Below are 26,966 nucleotides of genomic sequence, written 5' to 3' on the forward strand. Positions count from 1 at the left end.
TCGCAGAATGCTGACGTCAATTGCACAAAATGCATGTAATTCAATTGCACAAAATGCAATTCAATTGCACAAAATGCACAATTCAATTGCACAAAATGCATGTGATATCAATTGCACAAAATGCATGTAATTAGTGAACTGATGTACCAAAAGTAGCTTTTTGTTATGCGAGATAGTAAGTGCTGTCAATAAATATACTTGCTATTGTACCATGCCTTTCTATGTTCTCCGGACAGATATACTACGCCAGTAAGGAATCTCTTCACGCTTTATGAACTTTTGCAAAAATATTCAATAGCTCTTCAATCACGCCATTTTTAATATCCAAATAAAACCCTACGCTCTACCTAGATGTGAAGACGCTGCATGAATTTCGACCATTTGTTTTATTTCTCTAATCATGAGCTTAATTTGCTTCTTTGAGCAATATATGGCGCAAATGTCAGTGCTTCTGACGTTACTGAAGATTTCGAACGAGCGGTAACAAGAATCAGAAACAGAAAGAAAAAAAGGAGGTTCGTTTTGCACGGCAATGTTTCCGGAGCCGAAAGCTCCCGTTGTTCGCCCTTCTAAGAGTTCTTTCATCGATGACAATCGTCAAGCGGCTGCGCAAGAACCGAGGCGTTGTCAGGGCCAGCGTCGCGCGAATTAGAATTATTACGCTCCTGATCGATTAGCTGCAGGCCTCCATTACCGATGCCGCACAAGTGGACGGTCGCGTTGCCTACCTGTTGCAGAAGAATGTAGAGTTCGTCCACCTGAATAAGAAAATCTTCGACGCAACGCAACTGACGACTACGCTTACAAAGTAGAGCCCGAGGACACGAAAAAGTACAACCGAAAGGTCTACGCCATGTCTCTAGCGAGGTTCTTCCTCCGAGAGATTGCAAGCAAAGCGACGGGGCTGAGTGCTGCGCGAAACGAGCGCTGACGCTTGCGGGGCCAGAACCTCAACACACAAGGTTAGTAACCCCTCACTTCGAGTAGCAGGTATCACAAAAGTCAAGAAACCCTGCCACATGATCGTTAAGTGGTCCTGGTGAACCTGCAGGTCTTTACGCTTTTCGGTGCAATGCGCGATTGGCAGTCCTTCTGGGATCACATCAGAGCTTATCATATGATATCACTGGACGAGGCAGAGAAATCCTTCAGCGACATCCGTCCCAAGTGCCCTGAGCTGAGTAAAAGCAGTCCTGCAAAGAGGACGAGAGTGGGTTGAGTGCTGGACATGAAGGCGTCTCGTACGCGCTTGGTTTTTGAAAGCGAAGAACTTTCGTTAGTTATGTTCGGCCACTCGAACCAGCGCTCATAAGTAGGGCACAGCATACGGGTAGCTTCGACCCCGTAAGGGCCAATGGAGGGACACAGCGGTAATTGTGGAGACCTTAGAGCTACCTGATTCGTGTACGGTCACGAGCTCACTGGTTAACAGTAATAGCTTGGGGCTCCTAAGCGAGAAAAACCATGACGTCGCAGACAAATATCATTCCGACATATGGCGATCACAAGCAATAAGTGTGCTACTTGGGTCTGACATCTACAGTAGCATATGGAATGATAAATCGCTTGTCCAGTTCTTTGACAGTCGTGAAAACGAACTTTGGATGGGCCGTTAGGAGAACAATGAAAACAGAAGAAAGTTCACGGACTAGCGTTTCATATTTGCGCTGCAGTAAACCTTTCCTTCCTGACTGCGATGCTTGTGCGATGCGGCGGCGTTCGAACGTCATCGGAGTCGAGCTATCTACTGAAGAACAAGACTAGGTTGAACAGGGCATCATCAAGTTAGACGGGTGCTGCTGGGTCAAGCTAAAAAGGAAAGTTTCAGGAATACCTTCAGGCAGTGACAACCACAAATTAGCCATGCGCTGCCTGCAAGTGCAATACAACCGGTCGAAGAGGTCAAACTCTTGAGGCAGAGTGGCACTGGAATCACTGTTTGATGTTAAGGAAGAACATGCAGTGCAAGTTGAAGCACCAAGTTCACACGGTAATGTCTATTGCACGCCTCTATATGCAGTCATCCTCCAAGATGCTAGTATGAGAAATCTTCGTGATTTGTCGCAGGCCTCGTCACATGGGCAAGGTCATCCCTGCCACAATGATGCCCTGCTGAGTGGTCGAAATGCCAACGCCGAGTTTAAGCAGGTGCTCCTCGTCGTCTATATTCCGTCCACCAGGCGTGCAGGGGAAGCTCGTGTAATGTTTTTGGTGGGGAGATTTGTCAGAACGCGTCATAATATCGGCAGAAAACACATCGAGACAGTGTCTTGTGCAATGGTCTAAAGGCCGAAGGCCTAGCTGCTGTGAGCCTGTGTATGACTACAGAGCACGTACAGTGTTTTTATAGCCAGACAGAGTTGTCAGTACACTCAAGGAAGAACAATACTGCGTGAATCTTTTAGGGGTGACGGTCTTCTCGAAAGACAGGCAAAGCGACTCGTCTGTTAGTGTATATTCTGAAAGCAAGTCAGTGAGACTTGACTGCTTAGTGATCACCTTGGCCCCTTCGAAATATGCTGCTGATAATTGCGGGCGGGCGGCAAAATGGAGACATGGAAGAGGAGAAAGAAGACCTCTGAGGCACGAGCTGTAAATAGAGCATACAGGTCTTGCTCTAGTGTTCTGGTTCTTTACCACACACAAAAAGGAAAAAGGATGACCCTAATTTTCAGTCCGGTGGTGTCATGCCACAAATTTGCCGCGAGGTGGGTCTTCATACAACTGACTATAACCGAGCACCAGGCCAGAAGTGCGCTTGCACCTATTTAACTTGTAGGTGCTTGGCGGTCAGAATTCTCTGCCTTCCACGGCAGCGGCGAATGCTCAACAATTTCATTGTGACTGTGGTAGATTAAGGGACGCCCAAAGGCCTTCGCAGAACCTTATGGGTCTACCTTTCGAGACGAGTACCCAGACACACTCGAGCGCCAGGTCGATGTACTCCTCTACCCATTCGAAAAAGCTGGTGTGTTTCTGGTCAGCACTGGGAATCGAATCCGGCACCTTCGATATTGGAAGTGGATGGTCTATCCATATATCCACCACTGCGGTTGTAACCATGTAGGTTTTGATTTGACTGATATGTGTGGTTTACCATCTCAAAACCACCACATGAGGGACGCCGTAGCGGAGGGCTCCGGAAGTTTCGACCACCTAGGGTTCTTTAACGTGCACCCAAACCTGAGCACACGGGCCTACGATATTTCCGCCTCCATCGGAAATGCAGCCGCCGCAGCCTGGGTTCGATCCCGCAACCTGCGGGTTAGCAGCCTAGTACATTAGCCACTAGACCACCATGGCGGGGCTATCAATGTAGGTACCAGTGCGGCTATGGTAAGGTACAAAAAAGCAGTGACACCAAAATCAATGCTTTCCTTTGCCTCACCATCGCCATACGTGATTCCGAGACCACTGAGGCTACAGTCTGGCACTAAATTGCTGCAAATTTCTAGCTTTACTTCATGTGAGCCATGCTTTATTTTGTACCAGAGAGGTGTTTAATTTAATGAGCCCGAGACAAAACGTGCATATGAAGCGCTATTATTTTAAACTGGTTTGCTTCCCGGGTCAGACGCTTTGATATGGTTCCGATACTTTCACATTTTCTAAGCTTGTGTGTTTAGCCAGCAAGAAGGAAAAAAATTACACAATCTCCCACAAAAGGGAATTATCGGTAGACGCGAAGCTGCGGGCACCAAAGCTCATACTGGCTGCGGCGCTGACGTTCACCACGGCGCTGCACACGATGCAAGCCTGAAAAGGCGAAAACCACGCAGTGACTGACCATTGTTTCCTACTGAAACATGCCAAGCACTGCTAATTGGCAATGAGAGACAGAGGACGGCGATTGGATGCAGATACCCGCAGTTCACTTTTAATTAACACGCATGCTGCAAATGTTTGTTGTTCAACAAGAGAAAAAGATGAAAAAGCTTTATTGTATCTACATACTGGGAGTATGTGGCAGGTGACGCGATGTAACGCACAGAATAAATGTGCCACCGGCACCACCTTGGAGGTCGATATTCAGAGTGAACGGTGGTGCAGCGCGAGAAGCCATTGCTTTTTCAATAAAGAAACTCGCTAGCAGGCGGTGCCAGCGTCAACGTTGCCAGGTGATCGAGGGGGAGTAAGAGAAGAGCGGACACGCATACGCAATGGAGATGCAAACGCCGCGGGAGGGATGCGTAGAGGCGAGAGAAGGGAACATAGAAGAAAAGGGGAGCAGGCGCGCATGCGCAATGAGTGTATAAACGGCGCGGAGAGGGATTCTTAGAGGTGAGATAGGAAGGAGGAAGCGTAGGCTGGCAGGCGTTGTCGGCATTATGAGGCAAGGTAGGGGAGAGCCAACAAGGAGAAGAGAGATGGGGGAGGGGGTGCGCATGCGCAGTAAGGATGGTGACGCCGCATACTGGATTGAGCTCGATCCTAATATTTTTCACATCTAAAACAATTCAAGCATCTCCACGAAATGAATCTTGACAAGTGGCTGAAGCCCTGTATATCAAATAGGTGAGCAGGTTTGCTACCTGAGCGTTGGACCGTATAATGTAAATTGAGTGGCATAAAGTGTATATGGTATTGTAAACATATAGTCGTCTTAGGCAGTTCAAGGAGGATTCACAAGTGACTGCAGAGGGGAGAGAATGCCTCAAAAGTGAATGCGAGAATCCGTCATTGTTCTGGAGGCAATATACAATTTTGTTCTGCGTAATTTATTGAGATATATATTGCGCGTGTGCCTTTGTGTTTTCCTCAAGAAGTCTCATCAAACAGGCATACTTAAGAAATAAGCAACTTATCAATTATCTTCTTGACAGGCTATTTTCACCGGAACGGTGATCTCTTACCTAATATTTAGCCTATATGTCTACGTTGAACTCTACAGTAAAAACTTTTCTTGTTTTTCGCATACGTTTCGAATTTTGCAACTGTTTGATGCCATGATCTCAACGTAAAACTAGGCTAGGTCTTAAAGTGATTCAGCCCTGTAAGAAAGTGGCCGTTTCCACGCAAGCGCTTGAATATTGCCGCGAAAGGAACCAATCGTAATGTTAGACAAAGGCAAGCAGCTCCCTCATTTCGTGACACCACATTTGCGGTGAGCAAACTGACCTTCGTGCTTTCTTTGCATATAATACAAGCTTTCACAGTATGAGCACAACGTACGCCGAAACGATGAGCCATCTGTTGAACTTCCCACCAGCGATAGTTGCTCGAGCACAGGTGACCATGTCCTATAAATAGGAGAACTGATGCCCTATGTCTCCTATTCCCCTACGGTGCCACGAAACCGACGGGGTGGTGCTACAGTGTGCTACAAATGATGTCGTTAAAGCACTTCCTTCGCACCTTCTGATGGGCTCTCCCACGCCGAAACGCCTCCGAAGTGTGCTCACCACCGCTGGAAAGTGTTGCGTTTAACGAGCTCCCGGTTAGCATGTTGTATGTAGTGGGAATGTGCGGCTCGGCCAGAAGACCCCGTTTGAAGACTCGGAACTGCAGAGGGCTTCGTTAGGAAGTGCAATACACTGATCACAAGCAAGAACCGGGAAATCAAGGACTCGGAAAGCCTGCCGATTGCTAGGCTGAAAACCCCACCCATAGTAGCCGTGAATTTACCGCCTTAACAGAGTATTTTTCCTCGTCTTCTCCCTGTAGGACGCTTACATGCATGCATGAATGACTAAACGCGTTGCACTTATGAGTGAAGGGCCACAGGTTCAAAATATCTATCCTGTTCTTCAGAACATCTTTTCTTGAAGTATTTTTTGTTGGTGGTATATTAAAGGGTACTGACAAAAAATTTCGGGGCCGAGATAGCCTGCGGAGTCGATTCTCGTGAACATTCTTATATCATCTGCAAGGTATCAACAGCGAATATAGCTTGAAAGGTACTTTAAAATAATTTTGAAGTTTGCGTGAGTGACCGACTCCATAGCGCTATAGACATTTTCGGAGGTGACCCCGAGGAGACCCCCTACTTCCCTGACATCACCACGCTGCTGTCAAAAAAACAAGTTATGATGACGTCATAGCCGCCATTTTTCTTTTGCCGCGTTGGTTGCCGAAGTCTATATTTCTCGGCGGCTGGTTGCGAGTGCATGGCCGTGGCGCACGCTTAGAAAGTATTGTGTTGGGGACATTCCAGTCCCGTTTCCTATTCTAAAGTAATTCTTGATGCGGACCGTGCGGAAGTGCGTCACAGCTCTTTGTGCTGACGTGGTCAAGAGCTGCACGCACTAGGTGGCAACAGTTGCACCCAGTTTTTGGAACTATCTCAAACCGAAACTGAGACTAATTGATAATGACGGGTCCATAATTAATAATCTGTCGCATGCTGCAGCAAACGATGTTTCGTGTCATGACTAACAGGCCCTCAGCAACGCATTGCAGCAGAAAAACGCGAGGCCAAAGTTTTTGTGTCAGTACCCCTTAAGATGCCACCAACTTTCTAAGACTCATTTGTAGTGTATGTATCCTTCTAAACTCTTGTTTGGCCACTATTGACGTGTCAACCACATAGCAAACCTGCCCCGCTGAGGGTGTGGTAGCATTAAATAAGACTGACAGGCTGCTTAGTGAACGACGGCAATCGAGTGCGATACGTGCATCTCCTCTCCTGCGCGAACGGGTGGACAGTGGACGAGCTAGAAGAGGAACTTGTGCGTGTGTCTGTTTTCTGCGTGCACCTAGAAGTTAATTATGGCGAACTTGATGCGGGTCACTGAAAGCGACGGAACTCTTTCCGGTGTCTATAGACAAACAAAGACCCCTGATTGTCAGACCATTACATAATTACCTACGCTGATCTGATACTTAGGTTCTACTTAAACTTAACAGCGAATACTTCGGGCAAATTAGTGGAACTGCTTTAAGGCCCAAGACGACACCAAACTAGGGCATTTTTTAAAGAGAAAGCTATATACAGCATAGTCTTCCTCACAAAACCACCGCAAAAGAGTGGCTACTTGGGCAGGTTGGTATTGCATTTTTGAAAGAAATATACTTGCTTAGTGCGCAGGGAACGTGTAGAAGAAACATAGAGCAGAAAGATAGAACAGAGCACACTTTGTAGTATCTCTCTGCTTTATCTTTCTTCTGAAACGTTCCCTGCGCATTGAGGAGGTATATTTCTTTCCGAAATGCAAAACCAACGCCCTAGAGAAGGTACGAACGTGACTTATTCCTTATGTGGGCTTGTAGCAAAAAGGAACTGCTCAAAACTTGTGGTGAGCAACAAATCTATACAACCACCATACGATTGACGCACAGATGCTTTCAGGCAACCCTAAGCTTGCTGCTCTTAATAGCGGCAGTGCACACTGACAAACTCTTTACATCAAGCCATGGAGTAGATCGACTATACTGTCATTATCAAAGTTATTTCAGACGTCTTTGCACAAGTAGCAACCTCTGAACCTAAGCTCATTGATTTGAAATAAAACTGTTGAACCGGGCATACGTTGGCATAACCTCACAAAGCACTCAGAGTCATGCTCGATTATAAAAAATACCAGCCACGTGTAATCGATCCCACTGTCCATAAAGCCAAAGACATTCAATGTTGGTGAGCTACTCTCGACTCAAAAAAACCAACCCCACAAGACACGTGTTTACTTCTAACATAAACCAAATATTTTTCCTTCGTCACGAAAATATTCGACGACACTAATACTTTTTATCAAGGTGAACGCGTTAAACTAGCATTTTTTCAGCTGCTGCCGTTTTCTAACGATCTTTTCTCGCTGCACGTTCATCTCTCTTGCTTCCAGATAAAGTGGTTTCTATTCTGTACTATGGTCACCAGAAAGCACGTCAAGTGGGGTGAACATAAAGCAAATGGCTTTAAGTTAGCATGTCGACCAGAAGGCCTGGTATCTACGGTTACCTTCATTTACAAATATGAAATGAAACAAAATAGTGTATACATCTAGTCATGTTGCTAAAGCGTAGCACACTGCCGTGTTTTCATGGCACACCATTTAATTGAAAGCTTGAACGACCACACCGTTTCTGCGTTAGTAGGCTGCACAATATCTTATGCAAAGTCCTTATCTTCTAGTTACTACTGAATGTTTCATTTCAAGACAAATTTATTTCTTGTTCGCAATGCAGCTGCTGTGCACCGGACTGGCCTCTCAGATGTTGGACATTTTCGGCCGCGTGAAGCCCTTGGCGGTGCCGGTGATCATTTGCGCGGGCAGCATGACGGCGCTGGGAAGCATGTACTTGGCCTTCGAAAATGCCCACGGGGACGTAGACAGCGAGTTGGGACATCTGCTCACCCAGGCGTGCAAAGTACGCAACATTTGGAACTGCAACGTTTGAAGCTGTTCAAAAAGACTCGCCTGCATGCTCATTGCTTAGTCTATACTATGCGGGTGGCAACTGCTCATAATAACCATACTGTAAAAATGCCTATTGATTGAGCTTGTCGTTCGAGAAAAAGAAAAAAATCCCAGATGATATGATACTGCCTCATCTGAAGGCTGAGCGCTGCGTCGTCTTGGGGAGAGGGCAACAGTGTTTTAAGCCTTGTCTTCCTGCAAAATATCGACTACGTCATAAATCCTAATTTTTGTGAAAAAGAACATCACAAATTCATCTTTCTGTGGGAAAACGAGGTACCCGCTACACATGTATGCGCACTTTCTTGGTACTCCATGTGGCTGATGACTACCAACAACTGTGCCCGAGTGTTTTGCAGTGGGCGGGAAGAATGAAGCTACATACTCGTTGCCCAATTCTCAATGCATGTTGTATGGTTGTTGTTTTACTTTAATTCCACGTAATATACCATAGGTTAGATCGATTCCTTGCCGGACATGATACACACATATATAGTGTCTTCTCGCGAGTAAGTTTGAAGCACCAGCGTCACTCTGAGGTAGAATACTCGACTGCCACACATACGGTCAGGCTCAAATCTCCTTCAATGCTCGGTACTTTTTTGACATTTCATTTATTTTTATGTCTCTTGGTTTCGCGCTCTAGGAGAGTGATCGAGTAATCATCGAGTCACCATAGAATAATTGGTGAGAAAAGGGCTTCTGTTCTCGCTTTGTTTGTTTGTATGAGTGTGTGTGCTCATGCGTTTGCTGACGACAACATACGATTGCGTGAAATGGTATGGCGAGAATAACTCTCCTGCCGCTTCTTCAAGCCTCAGTGGGATATTCAATGCACACGTGCATGCTGATTGCAGCGTGATGACAGTAGTTGAGCACCCATGGAGGGCTACGAATCGCACCACACAATGAACTGCGTTCAGTGCGAGATGTCCTGGGTGCTGAGTGGTCTTCTTTGTCTCTCTTTACTTTTCTATTATTTTTTGTCCTGATTACGTATTTTCTTTTTCTCGGTGTAAATTCTTTGTCGTTCTTGTCTTTCCTTTCCCCCTCTTTATTTCTATCTTAAGTGCTTGCATCATCTTTCTGTTTCTCGTTATAATTATCTGTCTGGCATCTCTGTACATCCCTTTCGATATCACGCTTTACTCTTTCCCCACCCCAACATCTCTCCTGTTCACCCCCAATTTTTGTTCACACCACTTTGATACGCTGCACTAGACAAGGCTGCGCTATACTCTACTCACATCGCTGCATAGCCAAGTGGTCAAGGTGCTCACGTTCAGGTCGCGGCAATGTGCGTTTTAATGCCGTTTGACCCATAACACTTTAGTACCAAGAATTTCTTTTTCGCTTTCGTTCTGCCTTTCTCTTTACCTCTCACTTTTTCCTGTTTTTTCTTCCTTTTTACTTCATATGTCGCCCATCCGAGTTATTGCATCTTACTCCACACAAGTGGGCACAAGTGTTTTGAAAGCAAATCAGCAGATGAAGAGGAGGTGCACGAAGAGAAAACGAGTTTGTTTATGATGATGATATTTTTCGGCTCTTCCCACACGGAACAACTGCTGTAAGACAGCCGAACAGATAAGTTCTGGAACCGAGCTACGAGATCTTTTGACTAAAAGCTCATTCACACCGAGGGCGGGCGGCCAAAGCGATAAGGTGGCAAACTCGAAGGTAGGTAGCTAGTAAACTTTATTCACTCAGTTGACAGGACAGAGTTGGGGACGGATTTAAGGGCCGGCCCCTTACAAAATCTAGGAGGAGTCCCTAGTCCGGGACCCCTGTGGCTTCTGCTGCAGCACGCGCTCGGGCCACTAGGGCACGCTGGTCCTCTAGGGTCGAGCAACCGAGCAGGGCAGCCTCCCAGCTCTCTAGGGTAGGGAGGGAAGGGAAAGGAAGTGGCGGGACCACCGGATTTGAGGGGCATGCCCACACCATATGGAAAGGATCTGCGAACGGATGGTCACAGTGCGGGCATTCCCCAGAGAATGCCGGATTGAAATGCTTGAGTATCGCCGGGCACAATACTGTATTGGTATAGAGACGGAGGAGCCAGCGCTCGTCCTTCTTGGGCAGGCCCGATGCTGGGGGTGGGAAGCGGAGCCTGTTCGATTTGTACATAGCGGTGATTTCTCTGAAAGAGGTAGCCGGATTGGGTTCTGGAACATTAGGCGATGGAGGGCGAGGCGGGTCCCGGTAATTAGGCGCGCGGGCCAAGGCATCTGCAGCCTCGTTTCCAACTAGCCCCGTATGAGCAGGAGTCCAGATGACGGTGCGTGGATTTGGGCGATCTAGATAATAGCATCGCTTAAGGATTTCGGCGGCGCGATCATTGATGCAACCCCGTGTGAGATGTTGGCACGCCCTCCGCGAATCGGTAATAATTATGCGAGATGCGGGGTCCGCTGCGGCGAGGGCTATGGCGACCTCCTCCGCGTGTGTGATGTCCGGTGCTCGAAAAGTGAGCCCTTGAATAAGTACGTTTTAGTGAACCACAGCGGCCGTGTACCACCCGCCGTGGTGGGGGCCGGATGCGTCCGTGTAGAAGACTCCCGGGCGTGAGCCATACCGTTGCTGTAGGGCTGTAGCCCGCGCTGTACGCCGCCCATCGTGAGTCCCATTTGTCGTGTTTTGGGGCAGAGGTGGAATGATCAGTGCACCACGCCAATCCTCGGGGATCGTGGTACGCTCTTCCACCTTGTGGGTGTTGGAAATGTGGAGGCGGTGTAGGAGGTTGTTCCCATCCTGAGACCTACTAAGGCGTTGGTACTGGTTATTGAGATGAGCCTCTTTAAGTTCCCCGTACGTGTTAGTCATGCCCAGGTCTGCGAGACGTTGGTTCGACGTTGAGATGGGGAGGTCTAGGGCACGTTTGTAAATTTTGCGGAGTATACAGTCTAGTGTATTTTCGTCGCATTTACGCAGACGCAGGTAAGGTGTCGAATAAAGGATCCGGCTGGTCACGAAAGCGTTGGCGAGGCGCAGAGCAGCACGGCTCTTGAGACCTCCTCGCTCGAAAGCGGGGAAAACCTCAACTCCAGGCAGCCAAGCAGGCAGAGAACGACGCGGCAAGCGCAATCGCTCGCGAAGCAACTTTTTGCCGTCGTCGAGGCTCGCCGCTTTTCCAGAGGCGCGAAGGTGGTGCCAGTCAACCTTTGAGAAAAGCGTTGCCACGTGATAGCGACACGTGTGCAAAAGCGTGACATGTCCGCTTCCTCATCTTTGCGGCCAGCCCAGCGAGGCCTGTGTTCTGAACAGGTGCACGCACGCACCGCGTTGCCGCATCGAAAACCCGGCTTACCCGCTTTTCCGCACCGCCTTCGGTGTGAACGAGCCTTGAGGTCGGCGGAGATCAGTTCACGAAAGTTTTTTTTCCCGTGTGTTATCTACTTGGTCAGCTGGCTACACTTCTGGTTTGTCATACGTCGTTACTGGCTGAGATAAGGTCTTGCAAAAAGCAAACTGGGAAAGAAAAAAAAATACAAACGACATCCTTACTATTTAGCACCAATGCGTTACACCAGAAACTTCACTTAGGTCAAGTTGTTTATAGGAAGTACTAGGGCCTCTCGTTTGAATCATTCCGCACGATTAGCCATATGGGCCGTTCTCAACCACATAGAGCATAAAATCGGTGTTTCATGTTATGTCATCGCAGATACCAGACACAGTAGTGTAATGTTTACGATATCAATGATCTAAAATGACCTAGCTTATTCAATGATTACTGCAGTGGCTTCATTTCTATGAAGTTAGGCGGCGACAACTTCCGTTCTATTGAAGGCAAATTGATCGGTACAGATGCTCAATTGTAGTCATAATTTCTTCGCCTTAGTGCTGCGTGAATTCCAGCTGGTTAGACTTCATTACGTTCCCATGAACGTGGCGTGCTTCAAACGCAAGGTACGTTCGAGTGTGTAAAACATCTGCGTATTTTCAGATGATCGAAGGTGTACCGTCGAATGGGTGATAGGAAGTGCACGTTTTTTCTATTCAGCTCTTTGCTGACTGGGCTCTCTGTTTATACGCAGTACTGTTTATGAAAAAATATTTATGGCAACCATGATTTGCCAACTGACTGCAACGTGTGGCCAGGCCAAGCATCCTATTTTGAAGCAATGATATTGTCACGGGGTCATGACGTGGCCAAAGACAGGAGACTTCGTGTTGAGATTTAACTGCTTATTTGGGCGAACCTGTGCCCGGTAAACGGAAAGTCCAATTACAACAGTAGTCTTGCACAGATAGCAGTCTCAGACTTATAGCGGCGAACGGAGCGTCAGCCTTCGATCAACAACTGACAAGCGGCGAAGCGCGTCGGCATTTATACTCTTGCTGTCTAATGTTCTAGCGTTATCGCTGGCGGTGGCATAGGTTCCAGAACAATCTGTACCGTTCGCACAGTGGGCGTGATCTTATCGAAATGATCTACTACAGTCTGAAACCTTCTCGAAAACTGCAGGTGCGGTTCGCGCTGAGAATCGTGTGGTGTTTTCGGACGATAACAAAAACTTGGGAAATGGAACGTGGCATTGCCCCCCTCTGAAAAAAGGCATCGTACCGATGCTTTAACTGAAGATTGATTGATTGATTGATATGTGGGGTTTAACGTCCCAAAACCACTATATGATTATGAGAGACGCCGTAGTGGAGGGCTCCGGAGATTCAGATCACCTGGGGTTCTTTAACGTGCACCCAAATCTGAGCACACGGGCCTACAACATTTCCGCCTTTAACTAAAGATGAAGATACAATAATAATGCAAGAAAGTACAATGAATAAACTACGATACAACTATAATACAAAAAAACACTGTTTCAGTTTGTTAACGCGCATGAAACGGCTTGAGGCGCGCGACATGTACGACTTCAGGTCGCGATCGGCGTCGTTGAGAGTTCGTGATGCCGTCGGGGACAACCTCGTAATCAAGTGGGCCGAGACGTCGAACCACCTTGTACGGTCCGAAGTACCGTCGCAGAAGCTTTTCACTTAGTCCACGTCGGCGTATCGGCGTCCAAACCCAAACACGTTCACCGGGCTGGTATTCCACGAAGCGTCGTCGAAGGTTGTAACGGTGGCTGTCGGTCGTCTGTTGATTCTTGATACGGAGACGCGCAAGTTGCCGGGCTTCTTCGGCGCGTTGAAGGTACTCGCTCACATCAAGGTTTTCTTCGTCGGTGACGTTGGGTAACATGGCATCGAGCGTCGTTGCCGGGCTCCTTCCGTAAACCAATTTGTATGGAGATATCTGCGTCGTCTCCTGCACCGCCGTGTTGTATGCGAAGGTCACATACGAAAGAATGGCGTCCCACGTCTTGTGTTCGACATCGACGTACATTGACGGCATGTCGGCGATTGTCTTGTTAAGCCGCTCGGTGAGGCCGTCGGTCTGTGGGTGGTACGCTGTCGTCCGGCGGTGGTTTGTTTGGCTGTATGCCAAAATCGCTTGAGTTAAGTCGGCAGTGAAGGCCGTTCCTCTGTCGGTGATAAGGACCTCCGGGGCGCCGTGACGTAGGACGATATTTTCGACGAAGAACTTTGCTACCTCAGATGCACTGCCTTTTGGCAGGGCTTTTGTCTCGGCGTAGCGGGTGAGGTAGTCGGTAGCTACCACGATCCACTTGTTTCCGAAAGCCGACGTCGGGAACGGCCCCAGTAGGTCCATACCAATCTGCTGGAAAGGTCGGCAAGGTGGATCAATTGGCTGCAGAAGTCCCGCTGGCCTTGTCGGCGGTGTCTTGCGTCGCTGACAGTCCCGGCATGTCCTCACATAACGAGTGACGTCGGTGGTAAGACGTGGCCAGTAGTACCTTTCTTGTATCCTCGCGAGTGTGTAAGAAACACCGAGGTGTCCTGCCGTCGGATCGTCGTGCAGGGCCTGCAGGAGTTCTGGTCGCAGAGCTGAAGGCACCAGAAGGAGGTACTTAGCTCGAAGCGGTGAAAAGTTTTTCTTTTGTAGAAGACCGTTTTGTAGAAAGAATGACGCAAGTGCGCACTTGAATACCTTCGGGACTTCGGCGGTCCTGCATTCGAGGTATTCTATTAGGGCCTTAAGTTCCGGGTCGGCCCGCGGTCGTTCAGCGAAGTCGTCGGTAATTATCGTTCCCAAGAAGTACTCGTTATCCGGGTCGTCGGGTAGCGGTTGGTCGACAGGCGCACGAGAGAGACAGTCGGCGTCGGAGTGTTTTTTGCCGGACTTGTAAATGACAGTAATGTCATACTCTTGAAGTCTCAGGCTCCATCGTGCGAGGCGACCTGAAGGGTCCTTCAAGGTGGCTAGCCAACACAAGGCGTGGTGGTCGCTCACAACTTTGAAGGGCCTGCCGTAGAGGTAGGGGCGAAATTTCGACGTAGCCCAGATGATGGCGAGGCACTCCTTTTTTGTTGCGGAATAATTTGCTTCTGCTTTGGATAGCGATCGGCTGGCGTAACTAATAACCCTTTCAAGTCCGTCAGCCCTCTGCACAAGAACGGCGCCAAGACCTACGCTGCTTGCGTCAGTATGCATTTCTGTCTCGGCGAATTCGTCGAAATGGGCAAGGCGATGTTTAAGCTCCTGAAAAGCGTGTTCCTGTGGCGTTTCCCACTTGAACTCCACGTCGGCTTAGGTAAGAATAGTGAGACGATCGGCGATGCGGGCGAAGTTTTTCACGAACCGCCTATAATATGCGCACAGGCCCAGAAATCGGCGCACGGCCTTCTTGTCAGTGGGTGGCGGGAAGTCGGCGATGGCGGCTGTTTTCCGTGGATCGGGATGAACTCCAGACTCGCTGATAACGTGTCCCAGAAACAAGAGCTCCTCATACGCAAATCTGCACTTTTCTGGCTTCAGTGTGAGTCCGGACGTCTTGATGGCTTGAAGTACAGCTTCAAGGCGCCGAAGATGCTCGTCCAAACTCGAGGAAAACACGACGACGTCATCCAAGTACACAAGGGAAGTCTGCCACTTCAATCCTGCCAGTACTGTATCCATAACGCGTTGAAAAGTTGCAGGCGCTGAGCAAAGGCCGAAAGACATCACCTTAAACTCGAAGAGGCCGTCCGGTGTTATAAACGCCGTTTTCTCTCTGTCTCTTTCGTCGACTTCGATTTGCCAATAGCCAGTCTTGAGGTCCATTGATGAAAAGTACTTGGCGTTGTGGAGCCGATCAAGTGCGTCGTCTATTCGTGGGAGAGGATACACGTCCTTTCTTGTGATTTTGTTCAGGCGGCGATAATCGACGCAGAAACGTAGGGTTCCATCCTTTTTCTTCACTAACACCACGGATGATGCCCATGGACTCTTGGACGGCTGGATAATGTCATTCCGCAGCATTTAATCAACTTGTCTCTTCATGGCCTCACGTTCTCGCGTCAAAACCCTGTACGGACTCTGACGGAGTGGTCTGGCATTTTCTTCAGTTATGATGCGATGTTTCGTGATTGGGGTCTGCTGAATTTTCGATGACGACGAAAAGCAATCTTCGTATTGCAGGAGCAGGGCCTTGAGCTGTTCTTGCTTATCGTTCGGAAGTCTGGGATTGACGTCGAAAGCTATGGGAGGGGCTTGGTTCCTCTGAGCAGGTTCCGCAGAATCGGCGAGGGCGAAAGCACTGGTGGCTTCGACAATTTCTTCGATGTATGCGACCGTTGTTCCTTTGTTCACATGTTTGTACTCATTGCTGAAATTCGTGAGCATAACCATTGCTTTGCCTCCCCGCAGCTCTGCAATTCCTCTTGCGACGCAAGTATTTCGGGTGACCAACAGATGCTGACCGCCTTCAACGACGCCTTTCAAGTCAGGTGATTTAGAAGCGCCGACTGAAATAATGACGCTTGAGCGAGGCAGAATGGTGACTTGTTCTTCCAGCACATTCAAGTCATAGTGTTCTGACGGCGTGCGCGGTGGTAGTGCTTCTTCTGTGGATAATGTTATCGACTTTGTTTTTAGGTTGATGACAGCACCATGGAGGCATAAGAAGTCCATGCCAAGAATTACATCTCTCGAGCAACGCTGTAGGACTACGAAGTCTGTAGGATGAATACGGCCGTTAATGGTGACTCTCGCTGTGCAGACTCCTGCAGGCGTTACGAGATGACCTCCGGCTGTGCGGATTTCAGGGCCTTTCCAAGCTGTCCTAACTTTCTTTGACTTCGCGGCGAACGACCCACTGATGACAGAATAGTCGGCTCCAGTATCGACGAGAGTGGTCACACTGTGGCCGTCGATAAAAACGTCGATGTCGCTAGTTCGCCGTCTCGCATTACAATTAGGGCGTGGCGTCGGGTCACGGCTGTGTCGGCTTGATCCGCTGCTTCCATGTTGCGTCGTCAGGCCACCTCCGGTAAGTGAGCTTTCGCCGTCAGGGCTTTGCCTGGTTGGCATTGTGTTCGGAAAGCTCCGTCGCGGCGTCATCGTCGTCGGAGGATCTTCGGTAGTTCGTCGCACAGCAACCGCACCTCCACCGGTTGCTGCCCTTTGTTTCCCGGATACGGGCTAGGAGACCGGCCCGCGTTGGGCCGGAGTAGTGCCGGGGGTGCGGTGACATGCGGCGGCTGGGCGACGGCGAACGGGAAGGACTTCGGGGTGTCCATTGAGTTCCTGTCAGGTAGTCGGCGATGTCACGTGGCCGTTCCCCTGGCTGCGGACGTGGTGCATCGACGGCGAAGCCACGCAGTCCCATCTGTCGGTACTGGCAACGGCGGTAAGTGTGCCCGGCCTCGCCGCAGTGGTAGCACAGTGGGCGGTGGTCAGGGGTGCGCCAAACGTCGGTTTTCCTCGGCGCACTGCGCTGGCCCGCGAGTGAACGGTAGGTAGTCGGTGGGGGTGGTGGCAGCGGCGGTGTCTGGTGACGGAAGTGTGACGGGGCGGCGCTTTGGCGTGGACGGGGAGTAGCGTTGTGGCGCACTGCAGCGGCGTAGCTCATAGTTTGTGGCTCGGGCAGCGGTGTTTGGGGAATTCGAAGTGATTGCTGAACTTCTCGCACAATGTCGGCGATTGAATCCACTTGAGGGTGCGCCGAAGGCAACAGTTTGCGCAGCTCTTCACGCACGATCGCTCTAATCGTTTCACGCAGGTTTTCGGATTCGCTGGTTTGAGCAGCAGCGCATTCTGGAGTCAGGCGACGATTATACTGTCTGGTGCGCATGTCAAGGTTTTTTTCGATGGTGGTCGCCTCGGATACAAGTTTTTGGACGGTTTTCGGTGGATTCCTCACTAGTCTCGCGAAGAGCTCCTGTTTGACCCCTCGCATAAGGAAACGAACTTTCTTCTCCTCAGGCATGTCTGGGTCAGCGTGACGAAATAGGCGGGTCATCTCCTCTGTGAAAAATTCAACCTTCTCATTTGGTAGCTGAACCCGGGTCTCTAGTAGAGCAGCGGCCCTCTCTTTGCGAGCGACGCTCGCGAACGTTTGCAGAAATGCGCCGCGGAAGACATCCCACGTTCGGAGCGTGGACTCACGATTCTCTAGCCAGGTCCTTGCGGTGTCTTCCAGGTAGAAGTACACACGACGGAGCTTTTCTTCGTTGTCCCAGTGGTTGAGGGCGGCCACACGGTCGTATGTTTCTAGCCAGGTTTCCAGGTCTTCAAACAATGACCCATAAAACGTTGGTGGTTCTCTGGGTTGATGAATGACGATCGCAGGTTGGGACCCTCCGGTTGTCATTGTCGCTGCAGTAGAGGTCTTGGCCTTGGCCTTCCGCGCCTTGTCTTGTAGAAGCCCGTACTCCGGTGGTAGCCCTTGCTGTCGGCGGCTTGTTCGCTGCTCTTGGTTGGCGTCGGTGTCTTCTCTGCGACGTGGGCTGGGTTCACGGCTTGACGGGGGCGTCCGGTACATGAACGAAGCAGCACCTCCACCAGATGTCACGGGGTCGTGACGTGGCCGAAGACGGGAGACTTCGTGTTGGGATTGAACTGTTTATTTGGGCGAACCTGTGCCCGGTAAACGGAAAGTCCAATTACAACAGTAGTCTTGCACAGATAGCAGTCTCAGACTGATAGCGGCGAACGGAGGGTCGGCCTTCGATCAACAACTGACAAGCGGCGAAGCGCGTCGGCATTTATACTCTTGCTGTCGAATGTTCTAGCGTTATCGCTGGTGGTGGCGTAGGTTCCAGAACAATCTATACCGTTCGCACAGTGGGCATGATCTTATCGAAATGATCTACTACACTCCGGAACCTTCTCGAAAACTGCAGGCGCGGTTCGCGCTGAGAATCGTGTGGTGATTTGGGACGATAACAAAAACTTGGGAAATGGAACGTGGCAATATGATGGATGTACGGCCATTAACATCTACTTGTGTCCATCGCCTAGCTGTGGGCTTGCTGTACGCTCGGTGCGCACTAACTTCCTTTTCATATAAATCACCATGTAAACTTCTGGTCGTCAGAGTTTCTGAAACTGCGGAAAACCGCTAGGAAGAAGAAATAAAACACTGTTGCGAATCCGAGTGCCACCCCGTAACAGTCTCCAGTGCCGTGCCGTAATATGAGCCCAGTATCACACTACATACTTGGACGCTGAAGCGACATGTTTCTGGGAAGCGCTGGTTACACAGCGCAAATGGATCTGCAGCGTGAGCACGCGAAAGCCTGTTCGCCATAAATAGATATATTAGTAGAACAAGAGATACCAAGCGCATTTACGCTTTAAAAAAGAAGATAAAGCTATATGAAAAAAAAACCACAGGACTCGAACTCGCCACCTTCTAATCACCAACCGAGTACTCTATCCACTATACCACCCCCTTTCTTACTTGTGGATAAAGTTCACAATGAAGGGAGAAAATATTTATATTATAGTACACAACAAACGTGATGTGGTGTAGCAGTGCTTGACGGATGCGGTAGTTTTTCCATTTCTGTTTTGCGGTAATTTTTCTGTTTGTTGCCCTCTACGCCACAGCAGATGGGTTTAGATGCTTGTAAGATGACGATTTATCCAAGGAACATTCCATCCGGCTTCATGCTTATAAGTCGCACTGTCAAGATAGACGCGATATTCCTTTCCCAATAGCATGCGGCTTTATTCAACACTAAAGAATGGCAGCAGCTCACCGAATGACATTGGAATAATGACATAGAGCCCAAAGATTTTCGAGGAATTCACATATTAATTCCGAAAAATATCAAATGGACTCGGTAGAAGCAGGTACAGATTGCCGGCTTACTGCCAATTTTCTTTCTTTGACAGCCGTTTCTCGTTCTTGGTACTTGTCAACGTAACAGAGTTTTTGTGACAACTTGTTCGATACATATGTGCGTACACAATCGAATAATAAAGAGTATTCTCGCCCAAGCGACGACACGGAAGTATGCAGTACGCGTGCCAGATAAAGAATTAGAGTGAAGACAAACCACCCTTTGAAATACTAATACAATCCGCTTATAGCGTATTCCACTGTGTCAGATCAATGCGTAACAAAGTATTAACTGGAAGTTGCGTGTTGTTACATACGAGTTCGAGAAGTACAGGCTAGTACGGCCAGCAGCTTTCGGTGACAGCCTGCATGCTTTGCTGAAAGCGCGGCGCATCGATCGTCATCGCTCATTGTACGGGCCGCGTACAGAAAGAAAAATGGTTGAAGTTGACGGATGTGTGAACTATATTTTACAGTCATTTTTAAACTTTAGAAATGTGTGTACCTAAAGCAAGAAGCGCCGGTAAGATGTACACTGAGGCGTCCGGCACGATAAGCTTAATGATCGGCGTCCGGCACAATAAGCTTAATGATTGCTGGGACGGGGCACTGGTAAGAATGCTCTCGAAGCAGCTGAGTAGCGGTGCTCGAAGTTTCTGCATATGAGCTTCGTAATATATTAAACCATTACCTAAACTGTACCTGAAGCAAGTAGAAGGACAAGCATTGCCACACATGCATTTGCGGTGTGGCGATATTGAACGACCACTGTTTTGCTCGCCTCTGCTGGGAAAGTTATTGAAGCGGTCGAGAGAGCTCATTTATGTCATGTCAAGCTTGCGGCGTAAACGATTTGCTGTTTCTGTTATGAGTGGCGCCTGTAGCTCAAAGCTTTAAACACTGCAACACAGATTTGTTAAAACAATACATCACTGATGGGAATTTAGTATACTCGGGTCACACGATAAAAAAGTGTATTATTTACTGCAACACGCACAACCACCGCAATAATTAACGCTGTTAATGACACTGCGTGCATTATAAAAATGCAGCGTGCTATAAAAAGAAATACTCCGCGTTGGTTGCTTTATGTTATTACCATAATGTTCTCCTCATTCCGATGAAAACTATTAAAAATGACAGTAGTTTAGCAAATAATACATCAAGAACGTCTTGCGCTTATTGTCTATCTCTGCTAAGCGACAGATTGTGAGGCATGCTCGAGACCTGGTAGGGTAGCATTTGTTCGCACCATCGAATCAAGACTTTCATATTGGACGATAGCAAAACAAACTGCTGAACACGCTAGATAAACGTGCAAGCGGCACTGGCAGAAACAGTGCATTCTCCAGTCTGCAGCAGCGCACTCCAGTGAAAATGCCAGTGTTTTAAGCGCTTCCCAGCTAGTGCGCACTAATGTCTCAGCGGTCAAGCCAGCGCCCTTCCTGTGCGACCTAGCTACTCGCGAGTGCGCTCACCGAAGTGCCAGTAAATACCAGCGTGTGCTAGTGTTAACAGCGTGTAGCTGTGCCAAAAGACACGTACTGATATCACGCTGAGGACGCTATTTTTTGCAGTGGGGAAGGAAGAAAAGAATGCAAAGACGGGATGTCAGTTGATTCTTGACCAGGCTAGCTACCCACAGCTTAAAAAAACAGATGAACAGAATAGAGGGTAACCAATAGAAAGCACGCAGTACGAAAAATAAAAAAGAGGAAGCTTCTTGGAATATATACGGACACGAAAGCTATCATCGTCATCATTTGACACGATTAGTGCTGAGCTAAAAATGCATAAATGTATGTGAAATTTGTCGTATTTACGGCTCTTGAGCAGCCAGCATGTGTATGAAGTAGTCCTGAAACAGTTACACTCGTGAAAACTGAGCCAAGCACAATTAACCTTTGAAACAAGTGCCACTTACGTGAATTCTGCATGGATTCGTTGCAGCGTTCAAACTCCAGAAGTTGCCATTTCGCGGACTTCGTTTGCAGGTCGCCTTCTGCGTCGGATACTCGATCGGTGTTGGTCCCGCCACTTGGGTGCTCGCCATCGAACTGTCTCCTTTGCGAGGTGGGGGCTGCGACTTTGGCACCGCCTGCGTCTTCTACTGGGCGTCGGCGCTCGCCGTCAAGAGCCTGGTGTGGACGTTCAGCTATTCGGCCCCCTCGCTGGCGCTTATGGCATTCTTCGCGGCCAGCTCCACTCTCGTGAACGGCATCGGTGCCTTTTTCCTTCTTCCTGATACTGACTCTGTCTCCCTCGAGGTGATCTTACTTGAAGGACAGAAGGATAGACCCCAGAAACTCCGGGTGGCCCACGAACCTACCCAATCCTCAGCCACGCAGCAGGGAGAAGAGGAGGGGCAAAAGAAGAAACAGGAGAAGCCTAAGCCTCCTGCCTCGAAACAAGTAGCTTCCGCACATGGATCACCCGTACATTCGAAACTGTCGGTGCCGTCGCCGGGAAAACAACCATCACGTGCGTTGTCCCCAGTGTCATCTCACTTCTCTCACGATCACCATTCCCGCGCCGACGATCTCCAAGAAGACAACGTGAAAGGCGTGTCTTCGCCTGAAGTCGCAGGCCAGAAAATGTCGTCGGCCGGGAAAGTGGTGGCCGCTGACAGCGCCCGTAGCGGGCGCTTAGAACTGCCGAGTGGACAAACTTAACACCGATTTTTGCGTTTTTTTTGCAGTAGCGCGCAGTGTGCGCTGGATTGTAGTGAGTAACTAAGCAGATTCGTATATTAAAATGCAATTACTTTCAGCGTATTTGCCGGGTGCCACTTTTTGTACTTTTTTCTCGCAATTCATGTCTTTTTTTTGTTTACTCCACCAATACGGCAAACGTACGCTTTTACACATGTTTACTATAAAATAACAAACGCCAACCAAAATTTTGTGTGCTATAGTTACGAAGTCTCCTGCTAGGACACTGTTTTTGATGTGCCAAAACAAAGCACGGTATAGGTGATTAAGAATGTTCATTGAAAAAAAAACGTTGCTGATCCTCTCACAAAATTCGGTGCAACAACAATGTAAAATGTGTTCAAGAAGTAATTGCGTGTTTACTCTATAATGATGAAGAGAGCTCGCACAATCGGTAGCGAGGTCGATCGCTGGAAAAACTAGCGCCCCCATTGGCGTGCGTGCTGGACAGGATCAGTGGCGGTTTCCTTTTTTTTCCGGAGCACCGACATGTGCTGAAAACAATTTGAGAAGGCCACCTCCACATTCCATTCTATTTCATGGATTTTAGGTAGGCGAATGTTCCCGCTGACATAACAGCGCCAAAGAACAGGAAGAAAAGCGAAACAAAGAACGGCTATCAACACGATACATGATGTTAAAAGATCTAGTTTCGAAAAAGTTAGTTGCCTGTGTCAATATCAGCGTCTGTGGTTTTGAGCGACAAATTTGCTCCTTCAACAACGTGCATCAAAAAATGGGAACACTCCAATAGTAAAGAAATTACGAACCGACAATAGCTCCACAAGGGTGCGTGTCGTCTAAGGGTGCGTAGCGGGCCCTATAGGCTGGTTCGTAAAAGATAAAAGCGATTTTATTGCGTAGTTGTCACTTTGCAACCTGCAGTAGGCATTCTAGGAATACTCTGAGACGGTCAATGTTACGCGCAGTCACTCATTAGCTTACGGCGCTGTCGAGGCATGCACTGAGAAGCAGAGTCTGAAATCTGTGGCACACACCCACGCTCAAGGTCTGCCAAAGAACCATGTAGAAGGCGATTCGCATGACACCCAATTACATTTTGGCGACTGACTCGTGAAGGCTCAGCTCAAGCATCCTTCAAGTTTCTGTCTTATTTCAATATCCTGTTCAGTGTAACTGCCATTTCATTTCGCCTTGTGTGAAAACCTATAAATGGTAACTTTATCGTGTAGTTGTGTGATGTTGACATTCCAGTCTTCTAGGTATTGATAGTCTGCGGGATCGGCGTGCGTGAGAAACTGCAAATAAAACAATACTGTGAATATGCCTTCTGTTTGGCCATATGTTTTTTCGCCCCTTTTGCTAATTGTGCAAGCATTGAAGACAAGAAAGGTTCCACAAAAAAAAGGGTTATATGAAGTTTATAATGGGTTCCACCAATGGCCCTTTAAAAGGAAACGCAAGCGTCACATCTGGTGGCTATGCTTAAAAAAACAAGCCTCTGCGGCGCTGAGACACTCGCAAAGCACTAAGAATGGGATTTAATTAGGGCGTGAGGGTAACGCATTAGTTCAGGGCTCACGGCGAGAGTCTCAAACACCTGGCCCAGGACCCGCATGCAGCAGCGTTTACGGCCCATGGCCCACACTAGACTGAGCTCGCTCCAAATTCTTTTTTTTATTTTCTTCAGAAGTATGTTCGTGATTTGACAAGCAAGAGTTATATAAAACATCGTCTCCGTGAAGCACACCATGCGGGTCTATCATGTACTGAACCATCAGCGCGAAGAGAGAGAAAAACATTTATTGAATGGAGTTTGTGAGTAAAGGTGTGAGGGTCCCTTATTTCAGGAACCTTCTGGCTTGGGCAGCTCGCCGGGCTCGAGCGACGAGTTGACGCTGCTCAACTAGGTCCAGCTGGGAGATCGCAGGATGCCACGCTTCAATGAGGAGATCTTGGTCCGCATCTGGTGCTGCTGCTTGTAGTCTTGGGACGCTTACATATCACTGCAGTAGGGGGTGCGCCAGAGTGCCTGCCACATTGCAGTGAGGGCAGATGTAGCTGTGCAACGTTGCAATAGTACGTCGTGGGTGAACATGTTGCTTTGAAGACGCCTGTAGTAAGTGCCTTCGTCTCTTGTGAGTTTTGGATGTGGCGGAGGGTATGACCTGCGTTCGAGCCGATAATGTTGCAGCAAAAATCCTTCAAAAATTACCGGTATATGATATGGAAAAGTCATTCTTTCAATTATATGACCTGTATGTGATATCAAAAAGAAATTCTTTCAAGTGGCAATGTTTACTGAAAATTTGTACGATTTAGCCCCCCCCCCCCCCCGCTTTTACCTTCTTCACTGGGCTCCATCTTTGCGGGACTAGACTGTGCTGTTGCATCCCGTTCGCTTAGGCGAGTCTGAGACCCATGTCTTATGATGTCCCTGTGCGCTGAACCAAAAAGCGCGCTTTCGACGCCCCGTGCAGTGGTCACATTTAGATGAAGGCAAAATGCTGGAGAAGCCGGGAACTGTACGGCGTCAGTGTTTGCTAGAAATAATAGCTGATCGAAATGAGCCGAAGCCTTTTATTGAACCGTCTCTCATAACCTGAGTGTATTTGGGATGTGCTGCACTATAAACCAACCACCATCGTGTCACGATGCTGTGCTTGATGGCATTTGGTTTTTGACTGTGGCATCAGCCCTATATATTTGGACAGTCTTGCAGAATGGCTGCCTCCATTCCATTTCAATTCCTTTCCAGGGATTTAGAACTTGCCGGAATTAATTTAAGTTCTGCAGAGTAAAAAAAAAGTTTGCTCATTCCCACTCCGGAACTGGTCCGGCAGTGCAACTCCATACCTGTAATTCCTCAACTTAGGTAAGGTAGCCCGACACTTTTATAAAGTTAAGAATAAACGCCAAGTGCGCCATACACGCTACCATGGTCACAGGATTGCAACTTCATGGCGTATATTATGCAGCTCAGCCACCCAGCTATTCTTATAAGTGTAGTTCTACAGCTATCTGCAGTATTTCTACGGTCAGAATGTTTTGGTGAAGTTCTATTACTATTTGGGCTGAATTGTGTTCGTGATAAAATAACGACAAAGCATGATTTTAGGCTGACCAAAGCAGTGCTGAAGAAAAATGAAGAGTTTTGTCAAGCTTCTGAAGGGGTCGCAAAAAAGAGGAAAACTAGGATTTGGTTTATGGTGAGCAACATCATCAAGATCTGCTGGTATTATTTGGAACAGTGCAACAATGGGGAAGTTTGTGCTTTTACAAAATACGCAACACCAAGTTACACTATTTGTCCGCACTCACACTTGTCAAGGGTGCCTCGAAAGCGTGAATGGGGTGAGGAGAAATTTCTATGGTTGCCTGTGCACAGATCTGCAATGTCCTTCTTGTCGCAATTGTTATTTACCTGTGCCAAACACTACACTGTTCGTGAGATAAAGATCAGGTGGTGCATCGAATATTTCCCACTTTCTTGTGGAGGTATCACTGGGAAATAATGGGCAAAGGCGCCCTTTTGTATAGACAGGAGTACAGTATTGCAAGAGGAGGGGGGACTGTGAGGTGAGATGGCACACAAGCTTGTATACGAAAGCTTACTGTGGGCACAAGCATGGCTTCAGCGTCAAATTCAATACGCAGCACAACTTAGGGAGGCGCTTTATCGAATATGCGTCCGAGTCACCGATGGCGGCAGCAGCAAAAAGAAATTGAGGAATGGGCAGAATAACGTTAGGGAAGATGCTAGGCGCCTGCCACATCACCGAGGGAAAACAACATCACTTCGCGTAGTGAATGAAATGAGTGGGGAGAAGCGTCCGTGCGTCCATCTGTCCATCCGTACGCACGGCCGCTCGTGTGTCCGTCACTGCATCCATCCGTCCATTCGTCTGGCCACCCATCGGTGCGTCCGTTCGTCCGTCTGTCTCTCCACCCGTGCTTCCGTCCGTGTGTCCATCCGTCCGTTGATCTATCTAGTGAAGACTCCAAGTACCACTATCTCACAACTTTTGATCATATATTCGGATGGATGGATGGATGGATGCTATGAGCGTCCCCTTTATAACGGGGTGGTGACAAGTATGCCACCAGGCTCGACAAAAAAAAAATTTTTTTCTTTTTTGATGTTGGCCTAATGCCTCTACTTCGATAAATTCTATCTTAATGGAAAAAAAGGTAAATTTTCAGCTTGAGTTCTCTGCCATTTACGGCACACTGTCCATATTTTATTTTTCCAATATTTATTTTTGTCCTTTCTCTCTAATTTTCTGCCACCAATACTCTAACCGTCTCTTACTTATTTCAATCGCGGGTGTGTTCAGCTTTCCATTGTTGTCCCTAAAACCCAAGGCTTCCTGTAGGCTCGTGCCCAAACTTACACCTGGGTGGATATCTCCACATTCAATCAGAACATGCTCCGCCGTTTCCTTATCTTTCCCGCAGCATGTGCATTGTTCTTCTTCTTTACTGAATCTTGCTTTATAACTACGCGTTCTAAGGCAACCCGATCTCGCTTCAAACAGTAAAGCGCTTCCCCTTGAATTATCGTAAAATGCCTCCCTCCTTATTTCATTTTTGCCCTTTCGGTAGTTACTCAAAGCCGGTTTTTTCTCCATAGCTGCCATCCAGTAAATCCTCTCCGCCTCCCTGACTTTTCCCTTAACGCTCTTTGTTGACATATGGCTTACAATACCAGCCGTATATTTACTAGTGAGTCTTCTAGTTCTTTTTCTCCACTGTGTGTCCACGCTCTTCCTATACAAATAACGGAACACCTTCTCTGCCCATCTACTCTC

At 48.2% G+C, this 26,966-nt stretch overlaps 1 protein-coding gene across 1 annotated transcript; it reads left to right on the plus strand.

The window, feature by feature from the left end:
* The first annotated feature begins 8,115 nt into the window (after positions 1 to 8,115).
* Positions 8,116 to 24,065, plus strand: LOC142802993 (uncharacterized). Its single transcript, XM_075888086.1, has 3 exons — positions 8,116 to 8,304; positions 21,478 to 21,894; positions 24,006 to 24,065. The coding sequence occupies exons 1-3, from the start codon at positions 8,116 to 8,118 to the stop codon at positions 24,063 to 24,065; spliced, it is 666 nt and encodes a 221-aa protein (XP_075744201.1).
* Positions 24,066 to 26,966: the final 2,901 nt, after the last annotated feature.

This window comes from Rhipicephalus microplus, chromosome 3, assembly GCF_043290135.1.
Source record: "Rhipicephalus microplus isolate Deutch F79 chromosome 3, USDA_Rmic, whole genome shotgun sequence".
Classification (NCBI taxonomy): Eukaryota; Metazoa; Arthropoda; class Arachnida; order Ixodida; family Ixodidae; genus Rhipicephalus; species Rhipicephalus microplus.